General features: G+C 39.7%; 1 protein-coding gene across 3 annotated transcripts; it reads left to right on the top strand.

Annotated features, from left to right (window-relative positions):
* Window positions 1–1701: 1701 nt before the first annotated feature.
* On the top strand, window positions 1702–15790 carry ehd2b (EH-domain containing 2b). Of its 3 annotated transcripts, none has more exons than XM_084717457.1 (7): window positions 1702–2232; window positions 3489–3959; window positions 4065–4241; window positions 8685–8800; window positions 11627–12039; window positions 12139–12303; window positions 13754–15790. In XM_084717457.1, the coding sequence occupies exons 2-7, from the start codon at window positions 3739–3741 to the stop codon at window positions 14303–14305; spliced, it is 1644 nt and encodes a 547-aa protein (XP_084573583.1). In that variant the 5' UTR covers window positions 1702–2232; window positions 3489–3738; the 3' UTR covers window positions 14306–15790. The 3 variants fall into 3 exon arrangements, with proteins under 3 accessions (XP_084573583.1, XP_084573582.1, XP_084573584.1); XM_084717456.1 differs by having other exon boundaries at window positions 1702–2381; XM_084717458.1 differs by having other exon boundaries at window positions 1707–2381; window positions 8685–8782.
* The last annotated feature ends 2416 nt before the right edge of the window (window positions 15791–18206 follow it).

Here is an 18206-nt window from a genome sequence, read left to right as displayed (position 1 = left end):
ATTTAAAGGCATAGTTTGGATTATTTGAAGTGCGGTTGTATGCATCGATAGTCAGTGTATTACCTACAGTAGATGCTGGTCGGCACGCCCCCAGTTAGAAGAAGCAGAGAAGCAGAAGCTAAGCAATGAACTGATGTGGACGGTCAACTTTACTGCTCTCTCCACACCAACCAAACTCCACAGGCAAAATCAGTCATTTTTATCGTAGAACAAGAGAGTTCCTGGTCTACTGCTGCCTCGATCTGTTTGTTTGTTTGTGTTCTTGTGTGACTTTGCTTTAAGATAACACAAAAAAACTAACCGATCGAGGCAGCAGTAGACCAGCGACTCTCTTGTTCTGCAAGATTAAATTACTGATTTTGCATATGGAGTCTGGTGACTTTAAAGAAGCAATGTTTGGCTTGTATAATGGCGATTTCCCATCAGAAAGGCTGTGACAACAATGTAAATGCTTTGTCGCTGACTTTGCCCACAGCAGGACATTGCTTACTGTTGATACTGGCAATCCTTTCTGCTTCTCCAAACCGGCGGTGTGCCGATCACCATCTACTGTAGGTAATACACTGACTATCAAGAAGTACCTTATATAACCCCACTTCAAATAATCCAAACTATTGTTTTAAACAGTTAAAAAGTCAACAACTTTCTTTGTCTTTGCTACCTGCAGCTGAGAGGCAGAAGAAAATCCAACCAGGTTCAAACTGTAAAACATTATCACACATACAGAATCTGTCTTCATGTACCAACCAAGTCTCCAAGACTCCTTTATCACAAAGATACAGACACAAACAGCACATGCTACAGTGATACAGCCCACCTCTTTATCAGGAATACATTTCTTTAGACGACAAATAAACCTTAAAGCCGAGTTACACTTCTCATGACACAACTGCGACTGTCAAAAATTAGCCTCATCCTTCATTCTTCCTGCATTTCATTTCATATCACATGTATTCTAAAGTAAAACATGTTGTGAAAATCATCTTGAAGGTTTTTTTTTCTTTTTGACTGCTCTTGGGTACTGTCAAGATGTAAATGAAATGTTTTAATGTCAGATGGTTTTCTAGGTTTCTCTTGTTTTTTAGGCCACACACACACACAGACACACTTAAACACACACCTGCCCCCTTGTTGCTCACGATGCCAGGTTAGGACTTTTCTGCATTTCAGCCAGCAGGGGGCAGGCCAGTTTTAACTTGATTTTCTGTGTTCTCAGTCTGTTTCATCTTTCTGCTGCCACTGTATCCCTGCCTCCCATATGTGTGTGTGTGTTTTTTGTGTTTTTTAAAAGCCTGGTGGACAATTCAAACACAAACACAGCACAAGCATTGAAATGGAAAAAAAGGAACAATAATAATGTACAAAAAGACCGTAAGAGAATTTGAAGTATAGTATTACAGATTAATTTTGTATTGTATTTATTGTGTATAATGACACTTTTTAAAAAGAAATGTACATTTAGTAAAACTGTAAATTAAACCTTGCTTCTTTTATGAAATGTTGCAGGCCTTCTAGTCATTTGTCCAGCAGACAGCGAGTCCTGATGATCAGGGTGCATTCCTTTGCATGACTAATGATGACAAATGAGTACAGTATGATAGTCAGGAGGGGATGGTGGTAATGGTGGCTGCGGTTGGGGTGTGTTCCCATATCGGACGGCCAGCAGGTGGTGCATGGAGGTGGAAAAGTAGAGCTGGTTTGTATGCTTCATAGCCTGGAGGGTTCACAGAGTTTGGGAGGAGCAAGAGAGACTGATGAGGGGAAAAACTGTCACATCTGTACAGCTATGACATGTTACAGTTGGATGAGGAGAAAAAAATAAACAATAGAAAAACATGGAGGACTTAGAAGCTGGAGGGGTGCAGCATGATTCAAAATATGCTGTTAAGTTATGTCATGTTAAAAAAAAACAAAAAACTACTCCACCCAAATTATTTATTCACAAACACCCTCCTCCTCCAGGTCCACGCCCTCTGACCACAACCCGGCTCATCCCTGCCCATAGCGTTGCCAGGCATCCCTGGAAGAGGAGGAGACGCGAGTTTAACGGGAGAGAAAAGTTAGTCTCAGTGTGGTGCTCTAGTGTTTGCCTTGTGCTCTTTCAGCAAGCAGAGTGAAGGATCCCTGCCAGATCTGGAGCTCATCTGAAATGCATTAAACCCTGGAGAAGAACGATCCTCTGTAATCTGGCTGCGTTGGCGCTCCGCTGAGGGCTCCTATTTGCTGTCAGAGGTACACCCGTGCATGTAGCAGCAGCTCCTCCAAGAGACTGTTTTTTGTCTCCTCAAGTCAAAATATTTTCCAAGCTCCAGAGGGCAAGACTGGAGAGAAGGGGAGATCAAGGTGCTTGAAGAAATCTGTGCGTTCTCCTTAAAAACTTGGTAAATACTTCTTTTTAAACTTTAAAATCTGGCTAAAATTATCAGATTATATTGTAACTTTTACTTAAATATATCTAGATTGGGATACAGTAGAGGAAACCGAACTTTATTGGTGTTTAATGAGTGCAAATATCCCTGTTTAGCTTCAGAATTAATGAAATTTGACACTCTAATGCTCACTAGTTCTTTTGAACAGTTTTTTCCATTCCTTCATGTGGATATTAAAGTATAACTCCCCTGATACTTGTTACATTTCTTCTTATCAGTCTGTGTTGCAATTGTGGTGCACAAACCCACAAGGCTGTTTCCACCATCTTTACCAACTTTATAAATTGATTACAGAACCTTAAAACCAAACATTTGATTATCACAGGAAGCAGCTGTTACTCGGCTGGCACAGAACTTCTGTATGTAATGGCGGTGAAATCCTATTTAATGTCTCTCCTGTAGGTCTCCAGGGTTCGCCATTTTGACAAGAACTCTTTCCACACTGGTCTTGTGACATGTCAGGACTGTGTTGCCTATTCTCCCCCGGGGCAGATATTCTTTTTTTTTTTTTTTTATCCTCGTTTAAATGAGATTTGCGAGTTAGAAGATCTCCACAGATGAGTTCACGTCTGCTGACACGTGTCTTATCTTTGTGCCTTTGTGCCAGTCTGCCTCTAATAATGAGTTCCTAATTCTAATCCAGTGTTTCTGTTTACGTAGAGAAAAAAAAAGTTTGCCACTGAAGGGTTAAATTTGTTTTTCCATACAAGGTCTTTTCCTTACATGAACAATTGAGCCTTGCACGTATTCCATGTTCCACTGAGAGGAATGTCTTACTCATTTCACTGTAAAGAAATGAGCTGTGCCTGTGCAGAGCCTGGCGCTGGGTTGGGTTTTGCAAGTTTTCCAGTGTGAACACCAACTTTTTCCAGGCATGCACTCACAGACAAAGCTTGGCAAACTCCTGGTGGGCTGAGGCTTACTCCAGATTTCACATCCTTACTCTAGTTTGTGGCAAACTTTGATCACCAGATGCAAGGACATTAAGAAACTGGATTGATCACCTTTTTTTCTGTTTGGATTAACCTCTGCTCATATCCATTTCTGTCCGTATTGTAGGGGCTAAGAGTTATCAGTGTGGCGACTGTTTTCAAAGGGGAAGACCCAGACTTCAAACAACACATCAGCCCTATCGTTGCTCTCGACGTGTGCACAGGAGGTTTCAAGGACAAGTGAGCAGCGTTCACATAAATACAGGAAACACCTTAAGGTTTTCCCAAGGAAATACAGCTCCAAACAACAGACACACTCTGTCAGACACTGATTTTTCTTGTAAGAAGCTCCCCTATCATCTCGTTAGTCAATCAACATGTCACGCTGGGGGCGAAAAAATGTGAAGAAGGCGCCGGAGGTGATCCGTACTGTGACAGAGGGGCTCAAGTCCCTGTATCGTAAGAAGCTGCTGCCTCTGGAGCAGTATTATGGTTTCCATGACTTCCACTCTCCCAGTCTGGAGGATGCAGACTTCGATAACAAGCCTATGGTGCTGGTGGTGGGACAATACTCCACCGGAAAGACGACATTCATCAAGTAAGATATTACAGCTCTACATTATTTTGTTCACTGTTGAGTGTTGCGTGATTGCCAAGTTTAGTAAAAACTGAAAAAATGACAAATAAAATGTGTGACTGACAGGTATCTACTGGAGCAGGAAATTCCTGGCAGCAGGGTGGGACCTGAACCCACCACTGACTGCTTCACTGCCATCATGCACGGGGACGTGGAGGGAGTCATCCCCGGGAACGCCCTCATTGTAGACCCCAACAAGCCTTTCCGCAAACTCAACCCTTTTGGAAACACTTTCCTGAACAGGTGAGAGCAGAGACTTTATTCACGGTGTTGTGTAATGATTCCACTGAGGGAGCCAAGTCAAGTCAAGCCAAATTTTTATTTATACAACCCAATGTCACAAATCACTAGTTGCCTCAGGTGGTTTTACAGTCTGTGCAGTGTCTGACAGTCTCTCCTGTAAACCACTGTTTCCAAACTTTAATTCTGGGGACCTGCTTTTAAAAGTGATGAACAACCCATTTCACAATCAGCCTTATCACTAAATCTTGGGAAGAGTTAATTTGTTTGTTTTGTTTATTTCCTCTCATCAGGAAACTGTATAGGACATTCTGACCTACATAAATGAGACAAAATAAGAGCATTTAGGCAGAATTAACAGGCTCTTGTTTTTTCCTCTCATCAGTTAAACAATATACACATTTTAAATGCTTTATATAGTGTTTTATTTATTTGGCGACCCAAATAACATCGCCTGTGAGGCACCTGTGGGTCCCGACCCAGTCTGTGGGAATGACTGCCTTTAGAACATCGATCAGGTAAAGAAAAACTGCCCTCAAAAAGCAGGGGGATCACAGAAAAAAATCAGTAAAATCATATTAAGGGCATAGTTGGGATTATTTGATCTTGGGTTTTATGCTTATCAATACTCAGTGTGTTACCTGCAGTAGATGGCAGGCGGCACGTCCCCAGTTTGGAGAAGCAGCATGAGTACCGGTGCAGGAAGCTAAGCAATGTCCTGCTGTGGACAGGGTCAGCGAAAAATGCATTTTAGCCACTTAAAAAAAGCCCCACCCAAAAACAGTCAATACCAGTTTGACTGTACACTATATTTAGAATATTTTCACTGCTTTACTTTGCTGTCAAACAGCCTTTCTAATGGGAAAAATGCAATGATATAAGCCAAATATCACTCTCGCCAAGCCAACCAAACTCCCTAGGTGACAAACTTTACCTCACAGAACACAGGAGTTGCTCTTCTACTGTTGCCTTGACTTCTTAGTTTTTTGTGTTATTGTGTGACTTTGGTGAATCTGAACTATCCTTTTAAAACACTGAAGTCAGACAGTAACACAAACCAACAGATTGAGGAAGTGGTATAACAGATTTTGTTCCCGTGGAGTTTGTCTGACAACGAGGTAAATATTCTAAACATTGCGTACACTTAAACTGACACTGACTGATCTACTGTAGATAATACACTGACTGTTGATACAACCTCAGTAAAAAAAACCCATCCCTTTAAATATAGAATTTGGTAACAAAATTTCTGAAGAACATCAGGTGTCACCTGTTGGACCAGAGCCTCCTCAGACTGTGGATCCAGGCGCCTGATAGATATCAGTATGAAATAGACAGTGTATGTGAGAGAGGGAAAAACAAGGAAGGAGAGATAACAAAGTTTTTTTAGCTCTTTGGAATTTCAAGTCCTTGTGCCAAATTTCAGAGCGGGGAGGCACTTGCCTTATTTGTGGAAAAACGGAGAAAGGGAGCGATATCACCCGAGAGGGCGATGAAAGCTAATGTAGTCAGACAGGAACTGCGATGTACGCAAGTTCAAAGTCGAGGTCAGAGGGCTCTGCAGCCCCTCGGGGCAAAGACAAACAAATGAAGTCACAGACTTTGTGAGGCTGAAGGAACCTGCAGGGGAAACCTGAACACTGAAGTTCTTTCCTCTGCTCTGTTTACTGTCTGCGCTGCCAGATTCCTGTGTATGTTTTTCCACTGATGTAAACCAAGAAAAAAGTTGCATGTAGTACAATAAATTGCTGTTTGCTGCCATGGGTGGAAGTTACTAATAACAACTACTCAAATCTTCTTTTTTCAAATGTGCAATTTTGCCTGCACTTAAAGGGACAGTTCACTCCCAAATCAAAAATACATATTTTTGATTTTTACCTGTAGTGATATTTAGCCATCTAGCTAGTTTTGGTGTGAGCTGCAGAGTTGTGGAGATGTCAGCTGTGGAGATGTTGGCCTTCTACCCAGTATAATGGCTTGTGGTGCTTGGACAAACTTGTCCAAACTGCTTGGATTTCTCCAGAAATCATGACATGGATTGTCAAGATAACTCACAGACGAGCAGTTGCATGTAGGGACTACTTTGATTCTATTGTGGAAAGAAAGTAGTTCTGGTAGATTCTTCTGCAAATAAAAAAAAAAAAAAAAAAAAAAAAAAAGTAAAAGTATTTCCAGTTGATTATTCTGCAGAAAGCAGAGTTTACCAAAGAATGAAAACACCATAAATAATTTTTGGCACCTCACACCAACATTTTCACGTAGAACTTACTTTCTTTTTATAATGGACAGAACAAAATATTTTATAATGCATTTAGTTAAATTATAAGACAGACATCTCTCCAGTATATATCTCCAAAACTCATCAACTTACACCAAAACTGTCTAGAGGAATAAATAGCAATACAGGACAGAAGAAATTTTTGATGATTTTGCAGTGAACTGTTCCTTTAAATATGCACCACACGTATGATGCAATCTATTAATTTACTTTTAAACCCCTAAATAATTATTGATTAACATTTAAATTAAAAATCCATGACGTTCATCTGCATTTTTATAACCAATATCACATCACAAATAGGTCAATTAAAACCAGTGGTGGAAAGAGAACTGAAAATCTGTACTCAAGTACAAATATTGTTGCATTACTAAAATATTACTCAATTACAAGTAAAAGTACAGATGTTAGAAATATATTTTAATAACAGTGCAAAGTATTAATTTCAAAAACTACTCGGAGTATTAGTTACTTTTAACTGTTGATGTCACAGTCACCTCTCCAAACTAGGGTTGCAAATTTTCTCCTGAACCAATAGTTGAAAACACTGACAAACGATTAATCACAGTAATAATAAGTTGTAATATGTTTGTTTCGTTTTGTTTGTATTTGTTTTCCTCATTTTAAATCTAACTTTAAGTTTCTCTCACCAAACGGCTCCACCAGACAAATGAGGTGCAGTTACTGCCATGACTATTGATTGATATATTAAAAATAACTAAGTAGATTACATCTTGTAATGCATACTGAAGTACGAGTAAAAGTACAGACTCGACAAGCTACTCATAAAACTACAAGTACTTAAAAAAACCTACTTAATTACAGTAATCTGAGTATTTGTAATTAATTACTTTCACCCCTGATTAAAACCATGACATACGGAACGAAAAAAAAAAAAAAAAAAACAGCTGCAGGAGACACGGGTTTGGAGAGGTGACCCTGCCCACTGACCAGAAGTTTGTCAGTATTTTAGACTAAAGAGTTAGGGGAAAAAGAAACTCCATTCCACTGAATGCCAGCAACACAACAACAGTTAAAAAGTAACTAAAGCTGCGTTTCCACCCAAAGTATCTGGAATGTTTAGTGCCAAGAACTAAAAGGTTCCTTCAGACCCTTGTTGTCTGTGTTTTCAATGTGGTCTAAATACTCGCTAAGATTAGGCAAATTATTCCACTGAAGTATGCAAAAGCTGCAGTTTTTTTTACATGTCATTTTTTTGTGTGACTATAAAACAATCACTCAACACTCCGTGTTGATGTGTCAAAGCACAATGAATAAAAAACAAACCAGTTTGCAGCTGCAGATTTTTAAAAATAGTGGCTAAAATACAATGCTGCGACTACTCAACCAATCAGAAATGTTCAGTGCATCAAGCACCACCCACAAAGTTCCTGTACTTTTGGAAAGTTCTACCTCCTGAGCAGGGGCTTTTTTGAGGGAGGCGGTAAAATAATGTCCTTGCAACTTAATTTAGACCCTCGTCCCTGTGGTGCAATTACTCCAAAGGTTCCTAGTCCCCGGGGAAAGTTCCTGCGGTGGAGACACAGCTTAATATTCTGAGTAGGTTTTGAGAAAAATACTTTGAACATTTCCTCGTGTTTTTCACTATTAGCTTTACTTGTAGTTAAGTAATATTTCAGTTATGTAACAGTAGTTGAACAGGAACATCCAGTACTACTGTTTCAGGGTCTCCAACTTGAACTTTGCGGTGCCAGTTTTCCAGCAGAGTTCCCCCTTTCCCTCTGCAGGGCGTGTTTGCGAACGCATTTGCGTCTCTCCTTTTGCTTGGACTTCCTGTTCTGGGAACCGGTGGGCTCGTTAGGCTCATAAGCCACAGGAAGTGGTGTTGTTGTTCTAAGCCACACATCGTTAACAGGACTTATTGTTTGATTCTGGCAGTAGTGGTCATTTTCCTTCAGGAAGCCCTCAGCAATGAGAGGCCTGCCTGCACACAATGGCCTGCAGAGGGAGGGGTGAGGGCTGTTGAGAGGGCAGCTTCCAATCTGCTCCTTAGATCACATTGGCCTCTCTGATAACAGCTAACCATTTTTCACATGATTTAGATTCCTCCCCTCTGTGCAGACAGTGCTTCAAACAAATCTGACCTCTCTGAACTTGCATGTTATCTTATTTTTTCCTGTCTGCTGATAAAAAACCCCCCCCACCAGGTTCCAGTGCGCTCAGATGCCCAATCAGGTCCTGGAGAGTATCAGCATCATTGACACACCGGGAATCCTGTCCGGTGCCAAGCAGAGAGTGAGCCGAGGTGAGAAAGGTGCCAAAGGTGAGGAGAGGGCATGGGGGGGCCTGCAGAGACACACATCCCTGAACGTCGGCTCACAAACTCATCTCCTTGGCACGCCTGGCTAACTCATGGGACCAGTTTAATCTGTCACAATAACTCTTGGCAACAAAAGAATCACTGAGCAGCCATAAAATCACAATCAGGAACAGAGATAGAACAGACAAAACATTCTGTCAGCACATCTTGAGGAATGTACTGTTGAGAAATAACCTTCATCTTCACCTCACTGTAGTTTTTTTCACTTTTCCGTTCATCAACGCTTTAAGTAACCCATTATTACTCAAGACGATCTGCATGAGCAACTAACAAGTTAAAAGTCGATGCATCCAAATGATGAAACACGTTTCCTCACTCAGCACTGGTGGTATCTTGGAGATAGTTTTGGTTTTTATCTGCTGAGGTTTTGAAATATCCATGTGTGAGAGTTCTGACTCCACCCCGATACGATGGAGGTGACTGGAATGTTGTTTGTGGCGCTCACAGCTCTGAGAACATTACATACAGTTTAAATATTCAGCATCAACATGTGTCTTTGCAGATGGAGTTTTTCAGTTTCTCTGGATAAATGATCCACACTATTTCTTTACTAAGAAGTACAATCAACAAAAATATAAATGCAACGCTTTTGTTTTTGCTCTAATTTTTCATGCATTAAAGTAAAAATTCAAAAATTTCTATTCACAATTTTTCTATAATCTATAATCCATCCACTTGACAACTGTGGCACATAGAGATGTTGATTAAACAGCAGCATTATTGCTCACAGGTATCTTGGACTGGCGACAAAGCTGCCCTAAAATGTGTAGTTTTATCTTCCCATCACCCCTCAGGCCTAAACCTAACCAACCGAAGCAACAAAGACAACGACTACTAGCCAATCAGAAGATTTTAACAAATCTGCCCTTTGAATTTGAGAGGAATAAACCTTAGGTGTGGACAGAAGAAGTCTTTTACTTAAATTCATGAAAAATGGGGCCAAACAGTGAAGTCTGTAGGTTATCTGGGGTAACTGGGACATGACTTTTAAAAAAGATGATGCTGTTCATTTTTTTAAATAAAGTGCTGTGAGCAACACAGGAAATAGTCCATTGAAAGAAAATTCAGAGATGGATATCTTAAAAAAAAAAAAAAAACTATGGCTATACCACAGGATGTCAGTGAGAAAATCTGTTGTTTTGTAATTTGGGAGTGTATGTCATATGATCATGTTTATTAAAAAATATGAAAATTGGTTTTGTTAAACTTGGTGACCGGAATTGTTGTGATATCTTGCATAAAGTGAAGATAAGATAAGATAAGATAAGATAAGATAAGATAAGATAAGATAAGATAAGATAGAATGTTAATTAATTATTTTTCGATTTGCCAAACTTTACAGTAAGATAAAAAATTAGTCAGTTTAGCACCATTCAGACACGAAGCTTGTCAAAGTGCTTTACGTGGGCATAAAATGAATAAAAAATAAGACAAATTTACAAAACATTAAATTGCATTTAAAAGACAAAATAAAATCCAAGCAAACAATAGCTACAGATTACTTTAACATGAAGTTGTTTATCTGTTTAAAAGCTGCAGTACAGTAATGTTTTAAGCCCTGATTTAAAAAAGCTGATGGTTTCAGCAGACCTCAAATTTTCAGGAAGTCTGTTCCACAGGTGGGGAGCAGAGAAACTAAACTCTGCTTCACTTTGCTCGGTTTTGATCCTGTGAACACCGAGCAAACCGGCTCCAGATGACCTGAGGGGTCTGGGTGCTTTGTAACGTACAAGTAAATCAGACATGTATTTAAGCAAAACAGCATTTAATACTTTATTAATAAGTAATAGGATTTTATAATCTATAGTTTGACACACAGGAAGCCAGTGCAGTAATTAAAGCACTGATTTAATGTCCTCTGCTGTCTTGGTGTTGGTGAGGACTCTGGCAGCAGCGTTCTGGATGAGCTGCACCTGTCTGATTGATTTTTTATTAAGATCTGTAAAATCACTGTTACAATTATTCAGCCCGCTGAAAATTAATGCATAAACAAGTTTTGCTGTATCTTGTTTTGACAGAAGACTTTTAAGTCTTCTTATGTTTTAAAGGTGGTTTAAGTCAGAGTCCATAACTACACCAAGATTTCTGTCATAATTAGGTTTTAGAGTCATGAAATCAAGATGAGCATTAAAATTTAATCTTTGTTCTTCACGGACAAAAACTATTATCTCAGCGATTTTGTTTATTTCACTTATTCAGCAAATGTAGGGGACTTTAGTCATATGGTGACACTGTTATGTAGAGTTGTGTGTCATCTGCATAAGTATGGTGGGAATTATAATGATTTTCCATAATCTGAGCAAGGGTGAGAATGTATGTGTTGAATGGCAGAGGCCTGAGAATGGAGCCGTGAGGAACTCCACACATACTTTTTGATAGTTCAGATTCATACCAGTTGATACAGATAATCCCTGTCCTGTAAATATGATTTGAACCAAATGAGCACAGTGCCAGAATGTCGCCAGAGTAATAAAGTGTATAAGGAGTAAATCCAAAAAACAGTGCCTAATATAATAACAATAAAGGTAAGATGGGATAAGTAAAATAAATTAAACTATACGATGTTGAAAAAGTAATACTGCAAATAATATTGATATTTTTGATTAATGTTATTGCATTGAATGTGCAGTTATGAGTTTGACAGATACAAACAAGAAGTATGAAGGGTTTGTGTCTGTGTCGACCCTCTACCCTCTCCTGACCCTTTTGTTTAGTGCACATTTAGGTTTATGAATATTTTACTTATTCAACCCTGCTCTATTCGATCAGGCTATGACTTCCCAGCTGTGCTGCGCTGGTTTGCGGAGCGTGTGGACCGCATCATCCTGCTGTTTGATGCCCACAAACTGGAAATTTCGGACGAGTTCTCCGAGGCCATCGGTGCCCTGAAGGGCAACGAGGACAAGCTGCGTGTGGTGCTGAACAAGGCGGACATGGTGGGCACCCAGCAGCTGATGAGAGTGTACGGCGCGCTCATGTGGTCCCTGGGGAAGGTGTTTAACACCCCGGAGGTTCTGCGCGTCTACATCGGCTCCTTCTGGTCAGAGCCACTGATGGTCACAGACAACCGCAAGCTGTTTGAGCTGGAGGAGGAGGATCTGTTCGCTGACATCCAAAACCTTCCTCGCAACGCCGCTTTACGCAAGCTCAATGACCTGGTGAAGCGAGCACGACTGGTCAGGGTGGGTGTTTTTGGCTTGTCAGCATGTAAATAATTATTCATAAGCTTGATATTTCTGGACTCTAATCTAAAACCTTTGCTATGCTCCTCTGAATCCCAGGTCCATGCCCACATCATCAGCTACCTGAAGCAGGAGATGCCTTCTGTCTTCAGGAAGGACAATAAAAAGAAGAATCTGATCTACCAGCTGCCAGTGATTTTCTCTAAGATCCAGCTGCAGCACAACATTTCTGCTGGAGATTTCCCAGATTGTGCCAAGATGCAGGTTAGTCTGAGTCTCTTTTAACTACTGGACACATCTGGGAGGCAACTATATAAAGCAGGTCTATTCAACTGGCAGCCTGTGGCCTGAATCTGGCCCTTTAACATCCTCAATCTGGCTCTTTGAGCATTTATACACATGAAAAAGTATCAAATAAGTGTAACTTATTTTTATTAAAAAGTTAGTTATTCAGGCTGTTTCAGCGGGGGGAACTTCAGAGTCAAACTGGAAGGAAAAAAGCTGTTGTGTTGATTAAAACAACAACCTACCTCTAATCTAAGTCTGCAAAGGTTTTTCCTGTACTTTTGTACATTATGTTTCTTTTCCGATAAAATAAATAAAGAGCAGAAAAAAGCTAAAAGGTGCATTGTTTTACACATTTGAATTCTTAGACTTTACAGGTCAGAAACAGGACATGTAAACATCTGGCCAACTTTTTTCAAATCTGGCCCTTCTAAAAAGAATAGGTATATAAAGACTTCTCTTTAACAACTTAGTAACATTGGTCAAAACAGTTCAAATTTAAATTAGATTTTATATTCGGAGGGTCTGTTTGCACCCAGGTATCAATAGCCACACAGCAGCTGTTTGCCTGTTCACTCCTGACCCTCTTATCTTAGTTATAAAGAGAAACAATTTCACCATTGATAAGAAGTTGTGGCAGACGAATGGATTAAACACAAGGCTTTCCTGTGGGACAGTGCGGTTTGAGGCTGAGTCTGAAATTACATGCCAGTGGTACCTTTACAGTTTTTAATTATTATTTTTCAGCCACAGTTTGGTTAGTTTAGGTTAGGTTAATATATTTACTTTAACAAATCATAAAATGACCCCGATGTGTGATCAGAGATCAAGAAAACAAATATTTGCTTCACCCGAATAACTGTTTTGCATGATTCTTTCATGGTAATTAGAATTCAAATTAATGCTGAATTTTTGCTAAACGAGTAAATGTATGTTTGAGTCATAAGAAATCATTAATAATCTTGTAGACGATGCAAATGTTTATAACCGTTAAACTGAGAAATATGATAATGAAGTTTGGCAGGCAGTGAGACAGGCAGCCACTTAACTCTTGTGTATTATTTCAGAGCAGGGGACTTTTAGTTTGAGGATAATGGGCTCAACTTAAAAATGATAGATAATTGATAGTTATTCACAGCTGATGAACTTAAACTCAAGTTTAGGCAACAAAGCTTCTTGGTCAGGTTTAGGGAAAAATCATAGTTTATCGCATTTATCTCAATGCTATTTTGCGGCTGTGTGCAAATAGCTTTGTTGGCTATGGACACCTGCATGTCTCTGCCACACTGGGCTATACACACCTGGATGTAAGTAGCCACATTGGCTATACCACCCAGGTGAAAATAGCCACACTGGCTGTACCACCTTGTCTGCAAATAGCATCTGCTTTTTAAATTTACTGAGTTATTCTACTATTTCCTTTTTACAGGAGCAACTGATGGTTCATGATTTCACCAAGTTCAAAACCTTGAAGCCTAACTTGATGGCAGCCTTGGACGAGTTGCTCTCCGCTGACATCGCCAAGCTGATGCCCCTCCTGCGGCAGGAGGAGCTTGAAGCAGGTGAGCAGCCTGGCGTGCAGGGCGGAGCCTTCCTCGGGACCCGCGCTGGACCGTTCACCGAGGGTGACCCCTTCTCCGAGGAGAACGGAGAGGGATGCGACGGGGAGGAGGAGGATTGGGTGGTGACCAAAGACAAGCCCAAATATGATGAAATCTTCTATAACCTCGCTCCCAGTGAGGGCAAACTGAGCGGCACCAAGGCTAGGGACTGGATGGTGAGCTCACGCCTGCCCAACTCCGTGCTGGGTCGCATCTGGAAGCTGTCAGATGTGGACCACGATGGCATGCTGGATGATGAAGAATTCGCCCTGGCCAGCCACCTGATTGAAGTGAAGCTGGAGGGCCACGGCCTCCCGCCTGAGCTCCCCACACGTCTGATCCCGCCCTCCAAACGCAGGCAGAAGGGCTCTGATGCATAGACATGTCACAGAGAGAGACTCTTCTCTATTGGCTTTCACTTCACTTATGCTACTGTTGGTTTTTGCGCTTGTTTTTTTCTCCAGACCCAAAATGTTGTATGTAATGCATTCAACATTTCCTCTCAGGCTGATTTTGGACGTGCACAATGGAACATGCTGCATTAAAGGGAACATTCACCACTTTTCATGTGGATGTCGAATCAGGTGTTGATGGTAAATGTAACTGATTAAAGCAATAATTTCTCAGTACGTGTAAACTGACCTATAAAGCTGATTTCTTTTGCTCACAGAGCTGTGCTGGCAGTGCCTACAGGTACCAGGATGCATTGCACATGAGCTCCTGATGCCACGCCCATGTTTCCCAGCATGTAGCTATTGCTTTGTTGGTCAAAACATAAAGTTAGGGGCACACCCCCGGCTACCCAGACATGGAGACTGGAAATCCAAGCTGAAATAGTTCTTCCTTAAATGCACAATATATATATATATATATATATATATATATATATATATATATTGTCAATTGTGTATCTCACATTAAAACAATAACAAAAGATGCAGTTTGATGACATTGCAAAGTCAGGATAATTTTTTGGGGGATAATGTTAGAACAGTTCAACAAAATATATAAGATAGGTCTAGCGTTTTAGACATTTTAATACAGAAATGTATTTAAAAAATGGATTACAACACTGTGACTGTAACTTCAGATTTTGCAACATTAAAACTTTCTCACTCAATGTAGCTCACAGTGAGGAATTACTTGCTTTAATTGACTGTTTTTACCATCAACACAGACTGGACATCCACATGAAAACTAGTAAATTTTCCCTTTAAAGTGTACGTCAGTCTTTTGAGACTATGTGGCTTACAGCAAAATGACTGTGTATTAAGAAATCACATGGGTTTGGTTGCTTCTTCCCTTTGGCTCCTCAAAGTTTGCTTTTAATGACGAGCTGTAAGAATATCTACTTGTGTTTGCTGAGCGGAGATGGATAAAGGCTGCTGAGCAGTATTCAGCATTTACGTGAGCAAAACTTTTCTGCATTAAATCCGTTAAATTCAACATTCCTTCAGCGATTAGATTGAAGTGACACAGTATTATCTAGGTGATTGATTGTAGGATTGTGCCATTGTCAAGTTTGCTCATTCCAAAGACTTGTGTGTATTGCTCAAATGATTTGTTTATAGCGCTTTAAACTGAAACTGGCAGTGCAAATCTAATAACCTAAATGCATTTTCACTTTGATGCTTTACATGCCACAATTTTGTGCATACACTTTATATATTATGTTTGTATCTGTTGCTGTTGTTTTTGTATGTGCAGGAGCAAGAAACCTCGGTTTTATAAAAGAACATGACTCGCTGAGATGAACTTTAAAACCAGACTGAATGAGTGATATATTACTGACTACTGTACACAGCTCCACCAAACTGTTCTTATGTTAACTATTATTATAACCAAATAAAATTTACCTGACTGTGGCTTGCCTCTTTAGTGACCCTTTTTAAAATGTATTAATTATTTTTTAAAATACTTTATTTTTATTTCTTTTCCATTACAGAAGACAGAGGAATTTTCTCCCATTTCTCTCAACATTGTTCGTCTTGAGCTCTTATCCTCTGAGTCAACACTGCTGAAGTTTAGAAAACATGTTTAAAGTTCCCAAGCTTACAGAGTAAACTAACTGATGGACAGGATGCAATTCTTCCTTTCTTTTTGTACTTTACCTCAAAAACAAAATTGGTGTAAACCTTTAAAAAAAGACTTAAGGAAATATGATCCAAGTATCAGATCCAAGTACGAACAAACCAAACTTATTTTTTCAGTTTTCCACTCTACTTTAAAAAAACAAAACAAAAAAAACTTGAAATTCATACAATAAATGTATTAAATTAAGGGATTTAAAGTAACACCAAATTGTGATTTCCACAAGAATCAAAAACTGATCTGGCACTCACAGCTACTTGGCTAAGTTAGGCTAATTAGCTTTTTAGCAAGATTAGTTCAGCAGCCCATGGCAGGATTTAGCTTCTGTCTTCTTTATGTGGGATAACAAACTAATTTACCAAGATGTTAGGTTGCAGAAATATATATATTTACCAGTCTATTTAAGGGTTAGGGGGCTTCAGTCAAGGCTAGTTGTGGCTAGCCTCGACTGAAGCTAGCTAGCTTTAGCAGGATTTGAGTGTCTTGCTTAAGTTATCTGTGTAGTTGACTGTTAAAACATCCTCTTTTCTTTGGAATTATAGCATAAAATATGTTATATGGCCACATTGTGGATATAAATTTACACTCATTCTGATGCCTGCAACAGACCAAAAGTTAAGGCATTAGCATGTTTACCACTGTGTGACATCACTTCTTTTAACAAGATTCAGTACATGTTTGGGATGTTTAAGCTTTGAAAATGAAATTCTTTCCCAGTCTTGCTTGAGTCCGAGGTCTCTGTTGTTGTATTTTGTGCCACATTTTCAATGGGAGACAGGTCTGGACTGTAGGCGGGACAGTCTAGTACTAAAACTATTTTACTATGAAGCCACGCTGCTGGAACACGTGCAGAATGTGTCTTGGCTTTGTCTTCCTGAATGAGCAGGAACGTCCCTGAAAAAGACGTCTGGATGTCAGGATATGTTGTTACAAAACCTGTGTGTGTCATTGGCACTAACACACCCCCATACCGTCCCAGATGCTGTCTTTTGAAGTTAGCGGCGGTAACAAACTGGATGGTCCTTTTCCTCTTTAGCCCAGAGGACACGATGTCCATGATTTCCAAAAACAATCTGAAATGTGACTCTTCAGACCACAGCACAATTTTCCACATTGCGTCAGTCCATCTCAGATGAGCTCGTGCTCAGAGAAGTCTGCTGTACTCCTGGACGTTGTTGATATATGTCTTTTTATTTGCATGGTAGAGTCTTAATTTGTAGATGCAGAGACAAAATGTGTCTTCTGAAAATCGTTTTCAGAAGTGTTCTGAGCTTGTGTAGTATCTTTTATACAGTTATCTGGGTTTTTAATGCAGTGCTGCCCAGGGTCAAAGGTCACAGGCGTTCAGTGTTGTTTTTCAACCTTTCATCTTACATGCAGAGATTTCTCTGGATTCTCTGAATCTTTTAATGATTATATGGATTGTAGATGGTGAAATTCCTTGCAATTCCTTCCTTCCTTCCTAAACTGCTGGACTATTTGCCCACACAGTTTTTCACAAAGTGGCGAACCTCACCTCATCCATGCTTGTAGAAGACTGAACCTTTTCGATGCTGCCCCTTTGATACCCAATCATGAAACTGTCACCTCTCATCAATTAACCTGTTTACCTGTTGAATATTCCAAACAGGTGTTTTTTTGAGGATTTTACAACTTTCCCAGTCTTTTGTTGCTCCTGTCCCAACTTTTTTGAAACATATTGCAGTGATCAAATTCAGAATGCGTGCATATTTACAAAAAAACAATTAAGTCAGTCAGTTTAAATATAAAGCATCTGGTAACATCTGTGTTAAATTTACTATAGGTCGAAAAGGATTTGCAAATCATTGCATTCCATTTTTATTTGTCTTCATTCACACAATGTCCCAACTTTTTTGGAGTAGCGGTTAGTTTTGTTGTTCGTTTGGTTCTCTATGCACTTTGTTGTTTTTCCCATTTCAGTTTTATGTGTTTTATTTATTCTTCTCTCCATTAGGTGCTGATATAATGTAGATATTCTATATTCATTTGAATTGTAGACTCCATGGTGACCTTTATTGTAAGTAAAAATCTGGACAAAGCTTGAAGGAGTTAGTAAGTGCATGATATAGAACTAAATCTTATAGCTGAGTGCTTTTAATTTGGCTCTCTTTTAGCAAGATTTGCTTTTCTATCAAGCTCACTTGGTCTCTCAGTGACAGACCAGATAAA

This window comes from Lutjanus erythropterus, chromosome 4, assembly GCF_056507025.1.
Source record: "Lutjanus erythropterus isolate fLutEry1 chromosome 4, fLutEry1.hap2, whole genome shotgun sequence".
Classification (NCBI taxonomy): Eukaryota; Metazoa; Chordata; class Actinopteri; order Lutjaniformes; family Lutjanidae; genus Lutjanus; species Lutjanus erythropterus.
The sequence above is the reverse complement of the archived record's forward strand: the minus strand, read 5'-3'. Positions and strand labels throughout refer to the sequence as shown.